Genomic DNA, 14,252 nt, shown 5'->3' on the forward strand with positions numbered 1-14,252 from the left:
ACAAAAAAAAAAAGGTAATAACTTTGTGAAATTATTTTGTAATTACTTTGATTTCAGTTATTCTACTCGCGAAAACATGAGGAACTGAGCCTTTAAGAGAGATCCCGTCTACTTGGCCATATTCATGCTAAACGGCCAGTAGCTGAGGTTGTAAAGCTTTTTAGTGCAAGAGCTACCTGCTATTCTATTACCGCAAAGTTAAACATCGAAAGGGCATTTGGATCAAACGCGGACATATTAACCCCGAGTAACAATGGCCAATGATGATCGAACATTTACTCGATACACAACCAACCCCTCTCTTAAGCTTCTGGCATCGATGTGGAAAATAGCATTTCAAGTTGGACAATATTAGCAAGACGTGCAACTGTTGGACTCAGAGCGAGAATGTCTTTTTTTGGAACCTCAACTATCTGAGAATCAAACTGGTGCTATAAATCCAGACCCCAATCTCATTGAGCACATCGGAGATCTCAAAACACATACAAGGGAACAATAGTGCCGAACTAGGAATGCTTACGAGATTTGGAACACTGTTGAAACAGGATGGAATGCGTCACAACAAGTGGCATTAAGTCCATTGATGAACTCTATGGAGGACTTGTACGAGCAGTGATGGGAAATCGTGGTGGCCATACGCGGTGCTGACTTTGTTGCGTCAAATTGGTCCTCTTCTTCCCGAGCAAAGAAACCTAACTTGTGTTTTTGGGTCGTCGTTACTTTGATGATTAGGCTATGCATGTATGCTAATGAAATTTGGCTCACATATATTTAAGATATTTGTCAATTTTGCACATATGTATATAAACAAATCAGGTAGGTAAAAGAAATATTATAATAAAAAAAAGAATGCAAACATCAACCAACGTAAACAGCCCACAATGTGTTAATTCAAATGGAATTTTCATTTGCAACTTACTTCACACACATTTGCAGGAGAATGAATTAACATATGGATCACAGGTTAATGAGTAGGAATAGGAAATCTTTCCCTGAAAACAGCACATCGTCTGATTATTGATGTAGACATGAGCGGTGGCTTGTTGACAATTGTTGTCACCAAGGAGGCAATCGCTTAGTTCCGCTTTCGTCGGTTCTTTAAGATGGCAGAAAATGGAAAATAATTTGATAGAAAAAAATAATTATTGAATGAACGAATGAATGAATGAATGAATAAATAAATAGATAAATAAATAAATAAATAAATAAATAAATAAATAAAAGCATGTTCAGATGGTGTATTTTCATAGATTCATGACATGTTGAAGCAAAGTTCGATATTGATATCATACAGAAGAGTAAAAATCGCCTGGGTACCCTTTTATTTCGTTTTTTTTCCACATAAATTGGGTTTTACATCTAGAAATTGAAAATAGATGCATCTAAAGTGTTCCCCATTTGGTGTTTTAATGCCGGATTCCAGAAACATGTTTTTTTTTAAAACGGCTTGGTATGTAAAAATTGAATTTGCCATTTTGAATCAAATACTGTTATTGAGTTCATAGGGGAAATTACTCCTACATGTTTCGCTTTGCTCACTTCTTCTAATGCGGTGTTATGTTGTGTGTTGTGTATGTTGAATATATCGTTTTCCTGCTATTAGTGAATTTTAGAACCTGGCACTTCTGAGGATGAATTTGACCAAAACAATTTGATTTTTGATAAAATCATCACAGTATTCAAAGCCAATCTCATAATGAACACAAACCATCTTTGTGTTAATTGTACATATCATGCAACTGGTCCAGTGGTTTCGGAGCATTAGCTTTAAAAAAATCATCATCATCATCATCATCATCATCATCATCATCATCATCACCACCACCATCATCATCATCATCATCATCATCTCCATCATCTCCATCATCATCTTTATGATCAATATTATTTATTTATTTATATAAATAACGTTTTATAAAGCTATTTTAACAACAGTTTTGATTTTGCCATCACCTCTAAATTACAATATTATGCCTGACACAAGAACCACTTATCAATGAAGCCTTTTTACCTTCTGTACTCGTCTCGTCATGCTCCGATTCATGCAATCCATTATCAAGACAAGGACCTCTTCTTGGGAACTGGTCACAAGACAAGATCCTCGGCCATTGCATTCCTAAATTCATTAGTGCATCTTCACATTCTTGCCTTGAAGCCTCGCATAATGACCTGCAAAGTGGAACAGGTGACTCCTCATTTGTCCAGCCAGGGACATAGAAATGGCAAAGAAAATATTTCAAATGTATACTACATCCAGACTCGATCAATGGAGTAAAGTACTGAAGCTTTAGATTGGACGTCTCCTGTGTCTTGTGTCCTAAGGAATTCGGAACAATAGTTTGGTTATAGCCCAAACCGTTACAGAATGGAACTCTTAAGTCTTCACGGGAAGGTCTTTTTGTTGACCACGATGTAATTGATACCGTCATCTCTGCTCCAAAACAAACTCCTGATTTAGGAAACTTTTCACAATGAAAATATTGTGGCCACTCCCAACCAAATTTGTACAACAAATCCTGGCAGCCGCGCTTCGCTGCCTCGCAGAGTGACCTGCAGGGATTGTTCTTACAATATCAGAGAGCTAAAGCCACAATTATATGAACACAAGCCACTTTTTATGTCATGATTTGGAAATGCGTGTTGGAATTAGACTATCTCTCCATACAGATATCGATCTTATTATGTCAACATATAACCTTCCCCTCTGCCAGGTCACTTCTCAGTCAATGTTGGAAATGCGATTCTTATCAGTACGATTTTATATTATAACTGCGTTTTGAAGCATTTAGACACATTATTTAGTCTCATGTCTCTTGACTGCATCAATTGCCTTGTCACTCTTACTCCAATCAAAGCCCGATTAGAGATTTTACAATAAGGTGACCATCTCCTTGTGCAACAAATATTGGCAGTCGTTCTCGCTGCCTCACAGAATGCTCTGCACGAGAATTGCTTTCCTTGACACGGTACAAATAGGTGCATATACAGAGCAAATGAACGTTCTGATGTGAGGACTGCACGAAGATTTAACTAAGAAGGAAATTCGTTCCACTTCCAGTTCAGCGTCCACCTGTTTCTCGTGTCCCAAAATATTTGGATAAAGCGTTTGGTTATATTCTATCCCTTTCTGACACAGAGGAATTGTTATTGGTTCACAAATATGTCTTGGTGTGGATGGAAAAGGATCTTGCGTGTTTGAATTTCATTTTTATTTGTTGTAGATCTGGATGTGCCATTGCTCCCAATACAAAGACCTGATTTAGGAAACCGTTCACACTTTAGCTGTTTTGGCCATTTAAAATCAGACTTTAAGATACTCCGTGAAGCGTTCCTTGCTGCTTCACAGTATGCCCTGCACGGAGGAATTGCTTCCTCCAAAATCGTACAAGGAGGTGCATAAACAGCACATAAAACTGTCTGAAGTAAAGACTGCTAAGATATTTGCAAATGGATAAAAATTATCAATTTCCAGTTCAGCATCCTCCTGATTTTCATGTCCCAATATATTTGGATAATGCGTTTGGTTATAATTTATCCCAACAACACACAGATCAATTTTTATAGGTTCACAAGATCTCATTGCCGGTGCTGTTGGAGAGAACGATTTTACAGGAGCATGCGTAGTATGATTATTTGCTGCATGTATTGATGTGACATCATTGCTCTCTGTCCCTCTTACTCCAATACAAAGGCCCGATATAGGAAATTGTTCACAATTTAAGTGTTGAGGCCATTCTAAGCCAAACTTGTGCAACAAATATTGGCAGTCGGTCCTCGCTGCCTCACAGAATGCTCTGCACGGAGGAATTGCTTTCTTGACAACGGTACAAATAGGTGCATATACAGAGCAAATGAACGTTCTGATGTGAGGACTGCACGAAGATTTAACTAAGAAGGAAATTCGTTCCACTTCCAGTTCAGCGTCCACCTGTTTCTCGTGTCCCAAAATATTTGGATAAAGCGTTTGGTTATATTCTATCCCTTTCTGACACAGAGGAATTGTTATTGGTTCACAAATATGTCTTGGTGTGGATGGAAAAGGATCTTGCGTGGTTTGAATTTCATTTTTATTTGTTGTAGATCTGGATGTGCCATTGCTCCCAATACAAAGACCTGATTTAGGAAACCGTTCACACTTTAGCTGTTTTGGCCATTTAAAATCAGACTTTAAGATACTCCGTGAAGCGTTCCTTGCTGCTTCACAGTATGCCCTGCACGGAGGAATTGCTTCCTCCAAAATCGTACAAGGAGGTGCATAAACAGCACATAAAAACTGTCTGAAGTAAAGACTGCTAAGATATTTTGCAAATGGATAAAAATTATCAATTTCCAGTTCAGCATCCTCCTGATTTTCATGTCCCAATATATTTGGATAATGCGTTTGGTTATAATTTATCCCAACAACACACAGATCAATTTTTATAGGTTCACAAGATCTCATTGCCGGTGCTGTTGGAGAGAACGATTTTACAGGAGCATGCGTAGTATGATTATTTGCTGCATGTATTGATGTGACATCATTGCTCTCTGTCCCTCTTACTCCAATACAAAGGCCCGATATAGGAAATTGTTCACAATTTAAGTGTTGAGGCCATTCTAAGCCAAACTTGTGCAACAAATATTGGCAGTCGGTCCTCGCTGCCTCACAGAATGCTCTGCACGGAGGAATTGCTTTCTTGACAACGGTACAAATAGGTGCATATACAGAGCAAATGAACGTTCTGATGTGAGGACTGCACGAAGATTTAACTAAGAAGGAAATTCGTTCCACTTCCAGTTCAGCGTCCACCTGTTTCTCGTGTCCCAAAATATTTGGATAAAGCGTTTGGTTATATTCTATCCCTTTCTGACACAGAGGAATTGTTATTGGTTCACAAATATGTCTTGGTGTGGATGGAAAAGGATCTTGCGTGGTTTGAATTTCATTTTTATTTGTTGTAGATCTGGATGTCCATTGCTCCCAATACAAAGACCTGATTTAGGAAACCGTTCACACTTTAGCTGTTTTGGCCATTTAAAATCAGACTTTAAGATACTCCGTGAAGCGTTCCTTGCTGCTTCACAGTATGCCCTGCACGGAGGAATTGCTTCCTCCAAAATCGTACAAGGAGGTGCATAAACAGCACATAAAAACTGTCTGAAGTGAAGACTGCTAAGATATTTTGCAAATGGATAAAAATTATCAATTTCCAGTTCAGCATCCTCCTGATTTTCATGTCCCAATATATTTGGATAATGCGTTTGGTTATAATTTATCCCAACAACACACAGATCAATTTTTATAGGTTCACAAGATCTTTTTGCCGGTGCTGTTGGAGAGAACGATTTTACAGGAGCATGCGTAGTGTGATTATTTGCTGCATGTTTGATGTGACATCATTGCTCTCTGTCCCTCTTACTCCAATACAAAGGCCCGATATAGGAAATTGTTCACAATTTAAGTGTTGAGGCCATTCTAAGCCAAACTTGTGCAACAAATATTGGCAGTCGGTCCTCGCTGCCTCACAGAATGCTCTGCACGGAGGAATTGCTTTCTTGACAACGGTACAAATAGGTGCATATACAGAGCAAATGAACGTTCTGATGTGAGGACTGCACGAAGATTTAACTAAGAAGGAAATTCGTTCCACTTCCAGTTCAGCGTCCACCTGTTTCTCGTGTCCCAAAATATTTGGATAAAGCGTTTGGTTATATTCTATCCCTTTCTGACACAGAGGAATTGTTATTGGTTCACAAATATGTCTTGGTGTGGATGGAAAAGGATCTTGCGTGGTTTGAATTTCATTTTTATTTGTTGTAGATCTGGATGTGCCATTGCTCCCAATACAAAGACCTGATTTAGGAAACCGTTCACACTTTAGCTGTTTTGGCCATTTAAAATCAGACTTTAAGATACTCCGTGAAGCGTTCCTTGCTGCTTCACAGTATGCCCTGCACGGAGGAATTGCTTCCTCCAAAATCGTACAAGGAGGTGCATAAACAGCACATAAAAACTGTCTGAAGTAAAGACTGCTAAGATATTTTGCAAATGGATAAAAATTATCAATTTCCAGTTCAGCATCCTCCTGATTTTCATGTCCCAATATATTTGGATAATGCGTTTGGTTATAATTTATCCCAACAACACACAGATCAATTTTTATAGGTTCACAAGATCTCATTGCCGGTGCTGTTGGAGAGGGTTTGCTCTCTATCTCTTCTTCCCCAACACAAGGGCCTGATCTAGGATATTGTTCACAGTTTAAGTATTCTGGCCAAAAACCGAACTTGTCCAACAAATATCGGCAGCCGATCTTCGCAGCCTCGCAGAGTGGCCTGCACGGAGGAATTGGTTTCTTGACACTACTACAAGGGGGTGCATATACAGAGCATACAAACCGCCTGAAAAGAGGACTGCACGGGAATTCAACCCGTGGGATCAGTCGGTACAGATTTATTTCAGCGTCCTCCTGTTTCTCATGTCCCAATGAATTTGGAAACCGCGTTTGGTTATAAGCTATTCCTTCCATACACACTTCGATTCTTATAGGTTCACAAGAAGGTATTTGTCTGTAGTATGGAGAAATGGTTTGCGTGGTTTGGATTTCAGCACGGGTGACAGATGCAGCACTTTCATTTGTTGTAGGCATCAGTGTTGTATTGATCTTCATTTCGGATCCGACACAAAGGTCTGAGTTTGGAAACCGTTCACAATTTAGCTGTTGTGGCCACTTAATACCACGCAACTTTAAAAAATCGTTACATTCAGTCTTTACTTTTTCACAGATTGAACGGCAATATAGTGTGGCTTCAGTTCGGGCAACCGGACATTCAGGAAAATATGCATTGCACAGCAGTTCTCCTATTTGTGGACTGCAATTGTTTTTGATTAGTTTTTTGAATTGACGAAAATCTCGCCTTGCCTCGCGCTGATTTCGATGTCCAAACACATTAGGGAAATGAACATACCGGTAAGGCAAACTGTCTCTGCAAATGCGAATTCGAATTTGTTGACATTCCTTGTATTGGCCATTTGTACCTGAAACACCGACTCTCAGAAATAACAAGGCCCAGAACACAAAGAAGAGTAGTATCTGTCGATTTGATGACATATCCAAACATTCTGCATGTAAAATGGAGGAAGAACAAAATTATTATATCAAATATTTTTATTAACATTCTGTATATATAAAAGTTTCAGGTTTGAGATGTTGTTGTTAACAATTTGGTGTCTTCTTGATAAACGTTAGTTGGAGTAAAAGTTATAATACGGCCAGATAGGGAAAATGTGTCTAGCCCAGTCGAAGTCAGGAAAAAAAAATTGAGCATTTATATAGCGCAATATCCACTTAACGTGCTCAATGCGCTTTACAAGGGGTCCCTGGTCAACAGCAACATTTAACATGTAGGACGAGACATGACGCCTGTTAGGCGATATTACAATTTTCGGACAAAGACAACGCTGTTAACGGCCAGGTACTCATTTTACACCTGAGTACGGTGAGAGAATGTGAGTAAAGAGTCTTTTCCAAGGACTCAACTATGCGCCGAGCGAGGCTCGAACCCAGGACCTTCCGATCCGAAAGAGAGTGTCATACCACTAGACCACATAGCCGCACGAAAAAATGTGATCCAATGCGTAAATTTGCAATTACACCGAAATAGCTCGAAGTAGAAAATTGAGTTTAAAGTCAAAATGATAAGAATGTGGAAATATACGTTTTTCGAGTGATCATTTTAACTCAATTTTTAAAAACTACAGTTTTATATAGTGAAATATCCATCTAAATGTGGTCAAAGCGCCTTAGCCAACAGCAACATGTAATATGTAGAACAAGACATAACGCCTGTTTGCGATATTACATTTTTTTCGGACAGAGACAACGCTGTTAAAGACCAGGTACTCATTTTACACCTGGGTATGGTGAGAGAATGTGAGTAAAGAGTCTTTTCCAAATACTTAGCTGAGGCCCGAACTCTGTACCTCTCGATCCCAAAGCGAATGTCATACCACAAGACCACATAGCCGCACATTTTAAGTAACGGTTTAAGTTTTAAGTTCACTTTTATTTTTCAAATTTATCTCGAATGAATACCGTTTTGAAACGATTGGCCACAAACTCACTTTCAGCATAAAATCCGAAAATTTTTACAAAATCCATGAGTATTGAATACATTGCTGATTGTTCTTTTAAAAAATCGTAATATTTTCATTTACCCTGGTCCACATTAAATACTAAAGTGTCGACAGGGTCGATAAAGCATTACTCTGAGCAAGACTTGTACATCGATTTGTAAGCAAAGATAACGTAGGATCCGTTTACGGTTAAAAGCTCATTAATTTTGCCGAATCTAGATCACTAGGTCATTAATAATGAGCAATAAAGAAGGCAATTATGTGAAAAGAATGCTGTTGTTACCAAGAAGGGTTTTACTAAATATGCCAAATTGCATCCTATACAGTCTCATTCCAGTCCAGTACGAATACAAAGCAGCAATTAAGCCCAAATTCCAAATGTACGTGGTAAATCACCTCAAACCGTCGTTATATCGGAGTAAGTAGTCCTTCAGAGACATGAACATGAACAGTCTAATTCCTGAACAAACACAAAACAGCAATGAAGCACAAATGTACGTGGTAAATCATCTCAAACAGTCGTTATATCGGAGTAAGTAGTCCTTCAGAGCCATGAGGCCCATGGAGCCGGAGTTTATCCCAGTATCTATAATGGGCAATAGAAACTGCTTGCTACCCTTGAATAGGACGCTAGTCTATCGCATAATACTTTCCGCCAGCCACTCGATCACTGCTGGGTAAACAGGGGGTCGGGAAAAATCTCGACTGCACCCGGGATCGATCTTGGTCACATAGTGCGTGGAGCGAGTGCTCTACTAACTGAGCTATTGGGACCCCATTTTGGATTAAATCGATGTCTAATTTTAAATTTAATTTATCTAATTTCAAACAAAATGAATTTCATTTAAGAGAGTGGCTTTTTGTTTCTTAAAACCAAAAATACTTAATTGTCCCTAATTTAGATTTTGAAAAATTTGAACTCGATTTTCTTCATAATTTTCATTCCAATATAATGCTAAACTGGATTCAATAGTATGATGTCACGTCGCCCAGCTACGGCGACCATCGTGGTTTTAAACAAAGAAAATCTGTACTTTTTACTTTTCATGCTGGCCAGAACTTTTCATGTCTTGTGATCAGAATGTGTAAAAGTCAAAACATGATCAGATTTAAAATGTTTTTTTCCCCTCTGGATACGCTTTTATGCTCGTCGGAGAAATATTTCATAAGGGCGTCAGCCATTGTTCCGATAGTTTAGAGCCAGTTACTTAGTTACCATGCGTCATTACGAGGGAGGTGACGTTACGATTGTTGAAGCGTATTTCCGGCAAGAACCGCGAGTTTATCTTTGTCGAGATAACAACAAATAACAACTGATAACAACAAATGACATCTGATAACAACAAATAACAACTGATAACAACACATGACATCTGATAACAACAAATAACACAAAAATACTTTGATTCTAGCCTCAAAATCAACATTCGTGTGTTCAACGAGGCCCCAACTTTACGTGCACTTAATCGCTTTTGTACTTTTACGTAGCCAACAACATCGGTCAAAAATAAAATAAAATGAAAATGGCAGCACCAAAAGATATTCAATTCAAGCAGCGTGCTTCTATTGAATTTCAGAATGCTGCAGACTGTTCAGGCATTGACATTCATACCAGAATGAAACGTGTTTATGGTGATACTTGTGTTGATTATAGCACCGTTTGGCGATGGTTACGCTCGTGGAAGGAGGAGACCAAATCAAAACAAATCTTCAAGAAAACTGTGATATTTCAACACTATAACGCTCGGCCCCAACTCAAACCGCACTGATGAAAATGGATTTCACCACCTTGCCACATCCACCCTACAGTCCCAACTGGCACATTCAAACTTCTTCTTAATCCCTGAATTGAAGGAGTATCTCAAAGTAAACTACGAAAGCGACAAAGACGTAAAGGCTTCTGTCCGATCTTGATGTAGAGAAAAAGGAAGTCAGATTTTTGTCGACGGGATGCGTCAACTGGTGTGGCGTTGACAGCTCTGTGTTGGTTGTATCTCTGTCGAAAAATAAAGTAAGTAATCTGTAGCTGAGATTTCAAGCTTTCGTTTGATGTATTGTTCAACGAACTATTCTTTAAAATGAGAGCGTTATTACGGAAATTGGAAAACTTTCCAACTCACCCTCGTATTTCGCATTCTACTCCTCCTTCCCGCACCTCTCTCTCTCTCTCTCCCTCTCTCTCTCTCTCTCTCTCTCTCTCTCTCTCTCTCTTATTCGCTGTTTCGGACAATCTGAAGATGTCTCAGATTATATTGCGAAACGCCAAACAACAGAACAATAAAAAAATCCAATTTCGATAGTACGAGGGACACAACCAGGTGTTTAGTGATATCCTCAGATAAGAACCGTCTAATGGAATCAATCTTTTTTAGTTGGAAAAAGAGAGATCTAACCAAATTATTAACCCGATGCTCCATCGCAGTCCAATGGCTAAGAATGTGCCAAGGTTTTTCACTTTGTCAACAATTTGAATGGAGGCATCCCCCAGCTTCAAATCTGTTTCACTTTTCCACTTCGTGTTCACCACATACAGCACATCCGTCTTCTTATCATCATTCAGTTTCAGTCTGCTCTCATTCATCCATTTCTTAACACTTTGGAAATAATTCTTACTATCGGCCGATTCTTCTGGTAAAGTTCTCGTATTGGAGACGCAGTACAATTGCGTATCATCAGTGTATTGATGTTAACTTCTGATGATTTTAGACAGAGGGCCAACGTACAGAACAAAAAGAACGGGTCTAAGTACTGAACGCTGGGGAACACCTTAATCAAGAATGATTTCCTCAGATCTATATTCATCCACCGTAATAATCTGTTTACGATTAAACAAATATGACCTAAACCAATCAAGCGCTGCACCAGACACGCCATAAGTAATTTCAAGACGTTTGAGGAGAAGATTGTGATCAATAGTATCAAAAGCAGACGATATGTCAAGCAAATTGAGCAAAGAACCATTGTCTATAACAGAGAGGAGATCATTACCAATCGCAATAAATGCGGTTTCCGTCGAATGATGTATAAGCCGACTGAATTCTTTCTTCAAGACATATACTTTTAAGATGAGACAGTTATTGTTTCAAACACAAGCTTTTCCAAGATTTTAGAGAGAAAAGAAATATATATACATTCTCTCTCTCTCTCTCTCTCTCTCTCGTTGTCAATCACTTACTTCATCCCTCTCTATCTCTCTGCTTGACTCTGTTTCCTCCTCCCCGCCTCTCCCCCCTATCTCTCTCCTCCCAATACCCTCTTTCTCTCTCCCTGCGTGTCACTGACTTCACCTCTCCCTCCATATATCTGTCTTATCTCCTCCTTCTCTACCCCCACCTCCTCCATGCATCTCTCTCTCTCTCTCTCTCTCTCTCTCTCTCTCTCTCTCTCTAACTATCTATCTATCTTTATCTCATCCTCTCTCTCCCTCTCTCACATCATCATTGGCTCGCTTCATCCCTCTCTTCCTTATCTCTTCCCCCCCCCTCCTCTTCTTTCTGTGCATGGCCTTCTTATCAATCTCGTTATTGGCTTTTTTTGTCTGTCCTGGAATGTCTTCTTAGCAAAGACAATGCGGTGTAATTAAATCTTACAATAGCATTATGTTGAAGGATGAAAACAGCACTAACGAGAGAAACGGCGAAATCCAATAGCTTATATCAGCCACGAAGCACTCTAGCAATAATCAAGTTATAGCCAGAAAAAGATTACGACCTTTACTGACCTTAGATCCAAATTGATAAGTTGGAGTCCCGTTTAGAGGTACCCACTGGCCCAAACTGTTATTCTGCTGAGATTAACTAAATGCATAAAGCTGAGTCTAAAAAAACAATTTTTAAAAAATGGAGCTTTTATATAGCGCAATATCCACTAAGTGTGCTCAAAGCGCTTTACAAGGGGTCCCTGGTCAACAGCAACATTTAACATGTAGGACAGGACATGCCACCTGTTAGGCGATATTACAATTATTCGGACAAAGACAACGCTGTTAATGGCCAGGTACTCATTTTACACCTGAGGTGAGAGAATGTGAGTAAAGAGTCTTTTCCAAGGACTCAACTATGCGCTGAGCGAAGCTCGAACCCAGGACCTTCCGATCCGAAAGCGAGTGTCTTACCACTAGACCACATAGCCGCACAAATAGTCTACAACGTAGCTTGAATATAATAAATGCTTCGCTGAGGAAAATGAATAGAATGATAATATAATATTATTTAACAATTTTCGTCGATTCGATATGATTGTCTTGACTTCAACATAGTAAATTGATTATTTAATACATAGCATCTAATTGAAAAAGCATGGTGACATACACTTACACTTACACTCTAACAAAAACGTATAAATAACACACACACACACACACACACACACACATACATACAACCACCCCACGGACATCACAGAGGTGTGACCAATCTCTTACTAATATCAACATAAAGACAGGGGCGTTGCTATATTGGTTGATTTGGTGCCTGGCACCGCATCCATCTTTTAAAAATGGATTACAGCATGTTGAAAAAATACCCCAAAAAACTGAAAAATTGTATATACTAACGAAAGAGTGAAAATGGAAAGGCTTCGTATGGGAACAAAACAGACAATGGACGTTACGTCCATTGTCTGTTTTGTTCCCATACGAAGCCTTTCCATTTTCACTCTTTCGTTAGTATTTTACGATCACCGGCTTCAGGCAGCCCTTACCGTTTTCTAAAATTGTATATACCGCCTCTTATTTATTTGAGTAAGTCTTTTCTTTATTTTTTTTTCATTCTTTTGTGTTTACAACTAGATCTCTATAGGATGTGTAAATCATTTTCTTCGGATTCTGGCACCACGTTAGTCTGTAAGCACGCCACGCCACTGCATAAACATCTCAGGAGTTGAAACCTGAGATCACAATTGGAATACGGAGCAGTTGCCTGGGACCCCTACATGAAAGAGGATATTCAAAAACTTGAGAGAGTCCAGAGACAAGGCACCCGGTTCATAACTGGGAACTATAAGAGCAGAACCCCAGGATGCATGACAAAAATGTTAGAAGAAAGAAATCTCATCAGCCTCCAACAAAGAAGAAAAGAAACCCGTCTGTCATTCATGTTCAAGATTATAACAGATCAAATACCATAAAAAAAGGCAGACTCTTTTTTCACGCCACGACCAAACAAAAGAAAACTCCGAGCACTCACTTTTGCCAACCACATAACCGAAAACCCCATTGAGAGATACGCCACAAACAATTCGAACTGCTTCAAAATCCCACAGACAAGAACACAAAACTACAGACATTCTTTCTTCATTAGAACTATCTCGGAGTGGAATGGGCTGGATGAACTGGTCATCATGGCACCACACCTAAACGATTTCAAGGCCCGACTGACATGGGCCCGCGCCAAGGCTACCACACACTCCCAATGAGGACGCCGCCTAAATACAACCAGACCATTGTTTTTTTCAGCGCCAACCATACATACAGATACATCACATACACACACACACACACACACACACACACACGCACACACAGTCACAAACACAAACACAAACACTGACATCTGAACACATAGATACTCACTCAAAGTCATAGAATTAAACGAATGAGAATACGTACGGAGCCTAAAAAGTGTCCACCAATGAAAGCATTCAGCGCCATTATATCTTGGGCTGGGAATGTAAGCATTACCATTCATTCGGTCTCTATGTCAACATAACGACACAAGAAAAACAACAAACAATATCAAAATCCACAATAAAATGGTTCAGATCTGTTGCGTATATGTATGCCACAATAAAGCTGTCAAAAAATGAAGTTAGAGAATGTGTGTAACCATGTATTATAATAAAGTATAATGTGTTTTCCAACCACCACATCTTCAGTCACTATCTACTACTACAACCACCATCACCACTTCAATACTACCACAACTACTACAACCACCACCACTACATCATTATCATTACCACTACACCACCACCACATCATCATCACTACTACAACCACCACCACTCCATCATCATTACTACCACTACGACTACACCATCAAGATCACCAATATTACAACCACCACCACCACATCATCATCACGACCACTACAACTGCAACAACCACCACCACATCATCATCACTACCTTTACTACT

At 39.3% G+C, this 14,252-nt stretch overlaps 3 protein-coding genes across 4 annotated transcripts in view; all 3 read right to left on the reverse strand.

The window, feature by feature from the left end:
• The window catches only part of LOC144978264 (uncharacterized), an 11,005-nt gene extending 2,730 nt beyond the window's left edge, over nt 1-8,275 (reverse strand). The window contains exons 1-3 of one of the 2 annotated variants that reach the window (XM_078924109.1): nt 8,105-8,275; nt 2,012-7,102; nt 920-1,096 (exon numbers count right to left, since the gene is read on the reverse strand). In XM_078924109.1, coding sequence (XP_078780235.1) covers nt 5,328-7,102; nt 8,105-8,156 — 1,827 coding nt within the window. In that variant the 5' untranslated portion in view covers nt 8,157-8,275 and the 3' untranslated portion in view covers nt 920-1,096; nt 2,012-5,327. The remainder of the gene's footprint in view (nt 1-919; nt 1,097-2,011; nt 7,103-8,104) is intronic. The other variant, XM_078924110.1, reaches the window with a different exon arrangement.
• On the reverse strand, nt 921-2,429 carry LOC144978943 (frizzled-2-like). Its single transcript, XM_078925562.1, has 2 exons — nt 2,012-2,429; nt 921-1,096 (listed from the first exon to the last, which is right to left on the reverse strand). The coding sequence occupies exons 1-2, from the start codon at nt 2,427-2,429 to the stop codon at nt 921-923; spliced, it is 594 nt and encodes a 197-aa protein (XP_078781688.1).
• LOC144978944 (uncharacterized) lies at nt 3,341-5,216 on the reverse strand. Its single transcript, XM_078925563.1, has 2 exons — nt 5,037-5,216; nt 3,341-4,957 (listed from the first exon to the last, which is right to left on the reverse strand). The coding sequence occupies exons 1-2, from the start codon at nt 5,214-5,216 to the stop codon at nt 3,341-3,343; spliced, it is 1,797 nt and encodes a 598-aa protein (XP_078781689.1).
• Nucleotides 8,276-14,252: the final 5,977 nt, after the last annotated feature.

This window comes from Berghia stephanieae, chromosome 8 (genome assembly GCF_034508935.2).
Source record: "Berghia stephanieae isolate SIO BIC M18660-M18661 chromosome 8, UCSD_Bste_1.3, whole genome shotgun sequence".
Taxonomy (NCBI): Eukaryota; Metazoa; Mollusca; class Gastropoda; order Nudibranchia; family Aeolidiidae; genus Berghia; species Berghia stephanieae.

What these genes read in the sequence shown, in the direction of transcription:
- LOC144978943 (XM_078925562.1), bottom strand. Translation starts at nt 2,429, where the DNA reads ATGACGGTATCAATTACATCGTGGTCAACAAAAAGACCTTCCCGTGAA. An exon ending in TGACGAGACGAGTACAGAAG is followed by an intron (nt 1,097 to 2,011) that starts GTAAAAAGGCTT and finishes GCCATCTTAAAG; the next exon opens with AACCGACGAAAGCGGAACTA.
- LOC144978944 (XM_078925563.1), bottom strand. Translation starts at nt 5,216, where the DNA reads ATGAAAATCAGGAGGATGCTGAACTGGAAATTGATAATTTTTATCCAT. An exon ending in AGCAAGGAACGCTTCACGGA is followed by an intron (nt 4,958 to 5,036) that starts GTATCTTAAAGT and finishes TTGTATTGGGAG; the next exon opens with CAATGGACATCCAGATCTAC.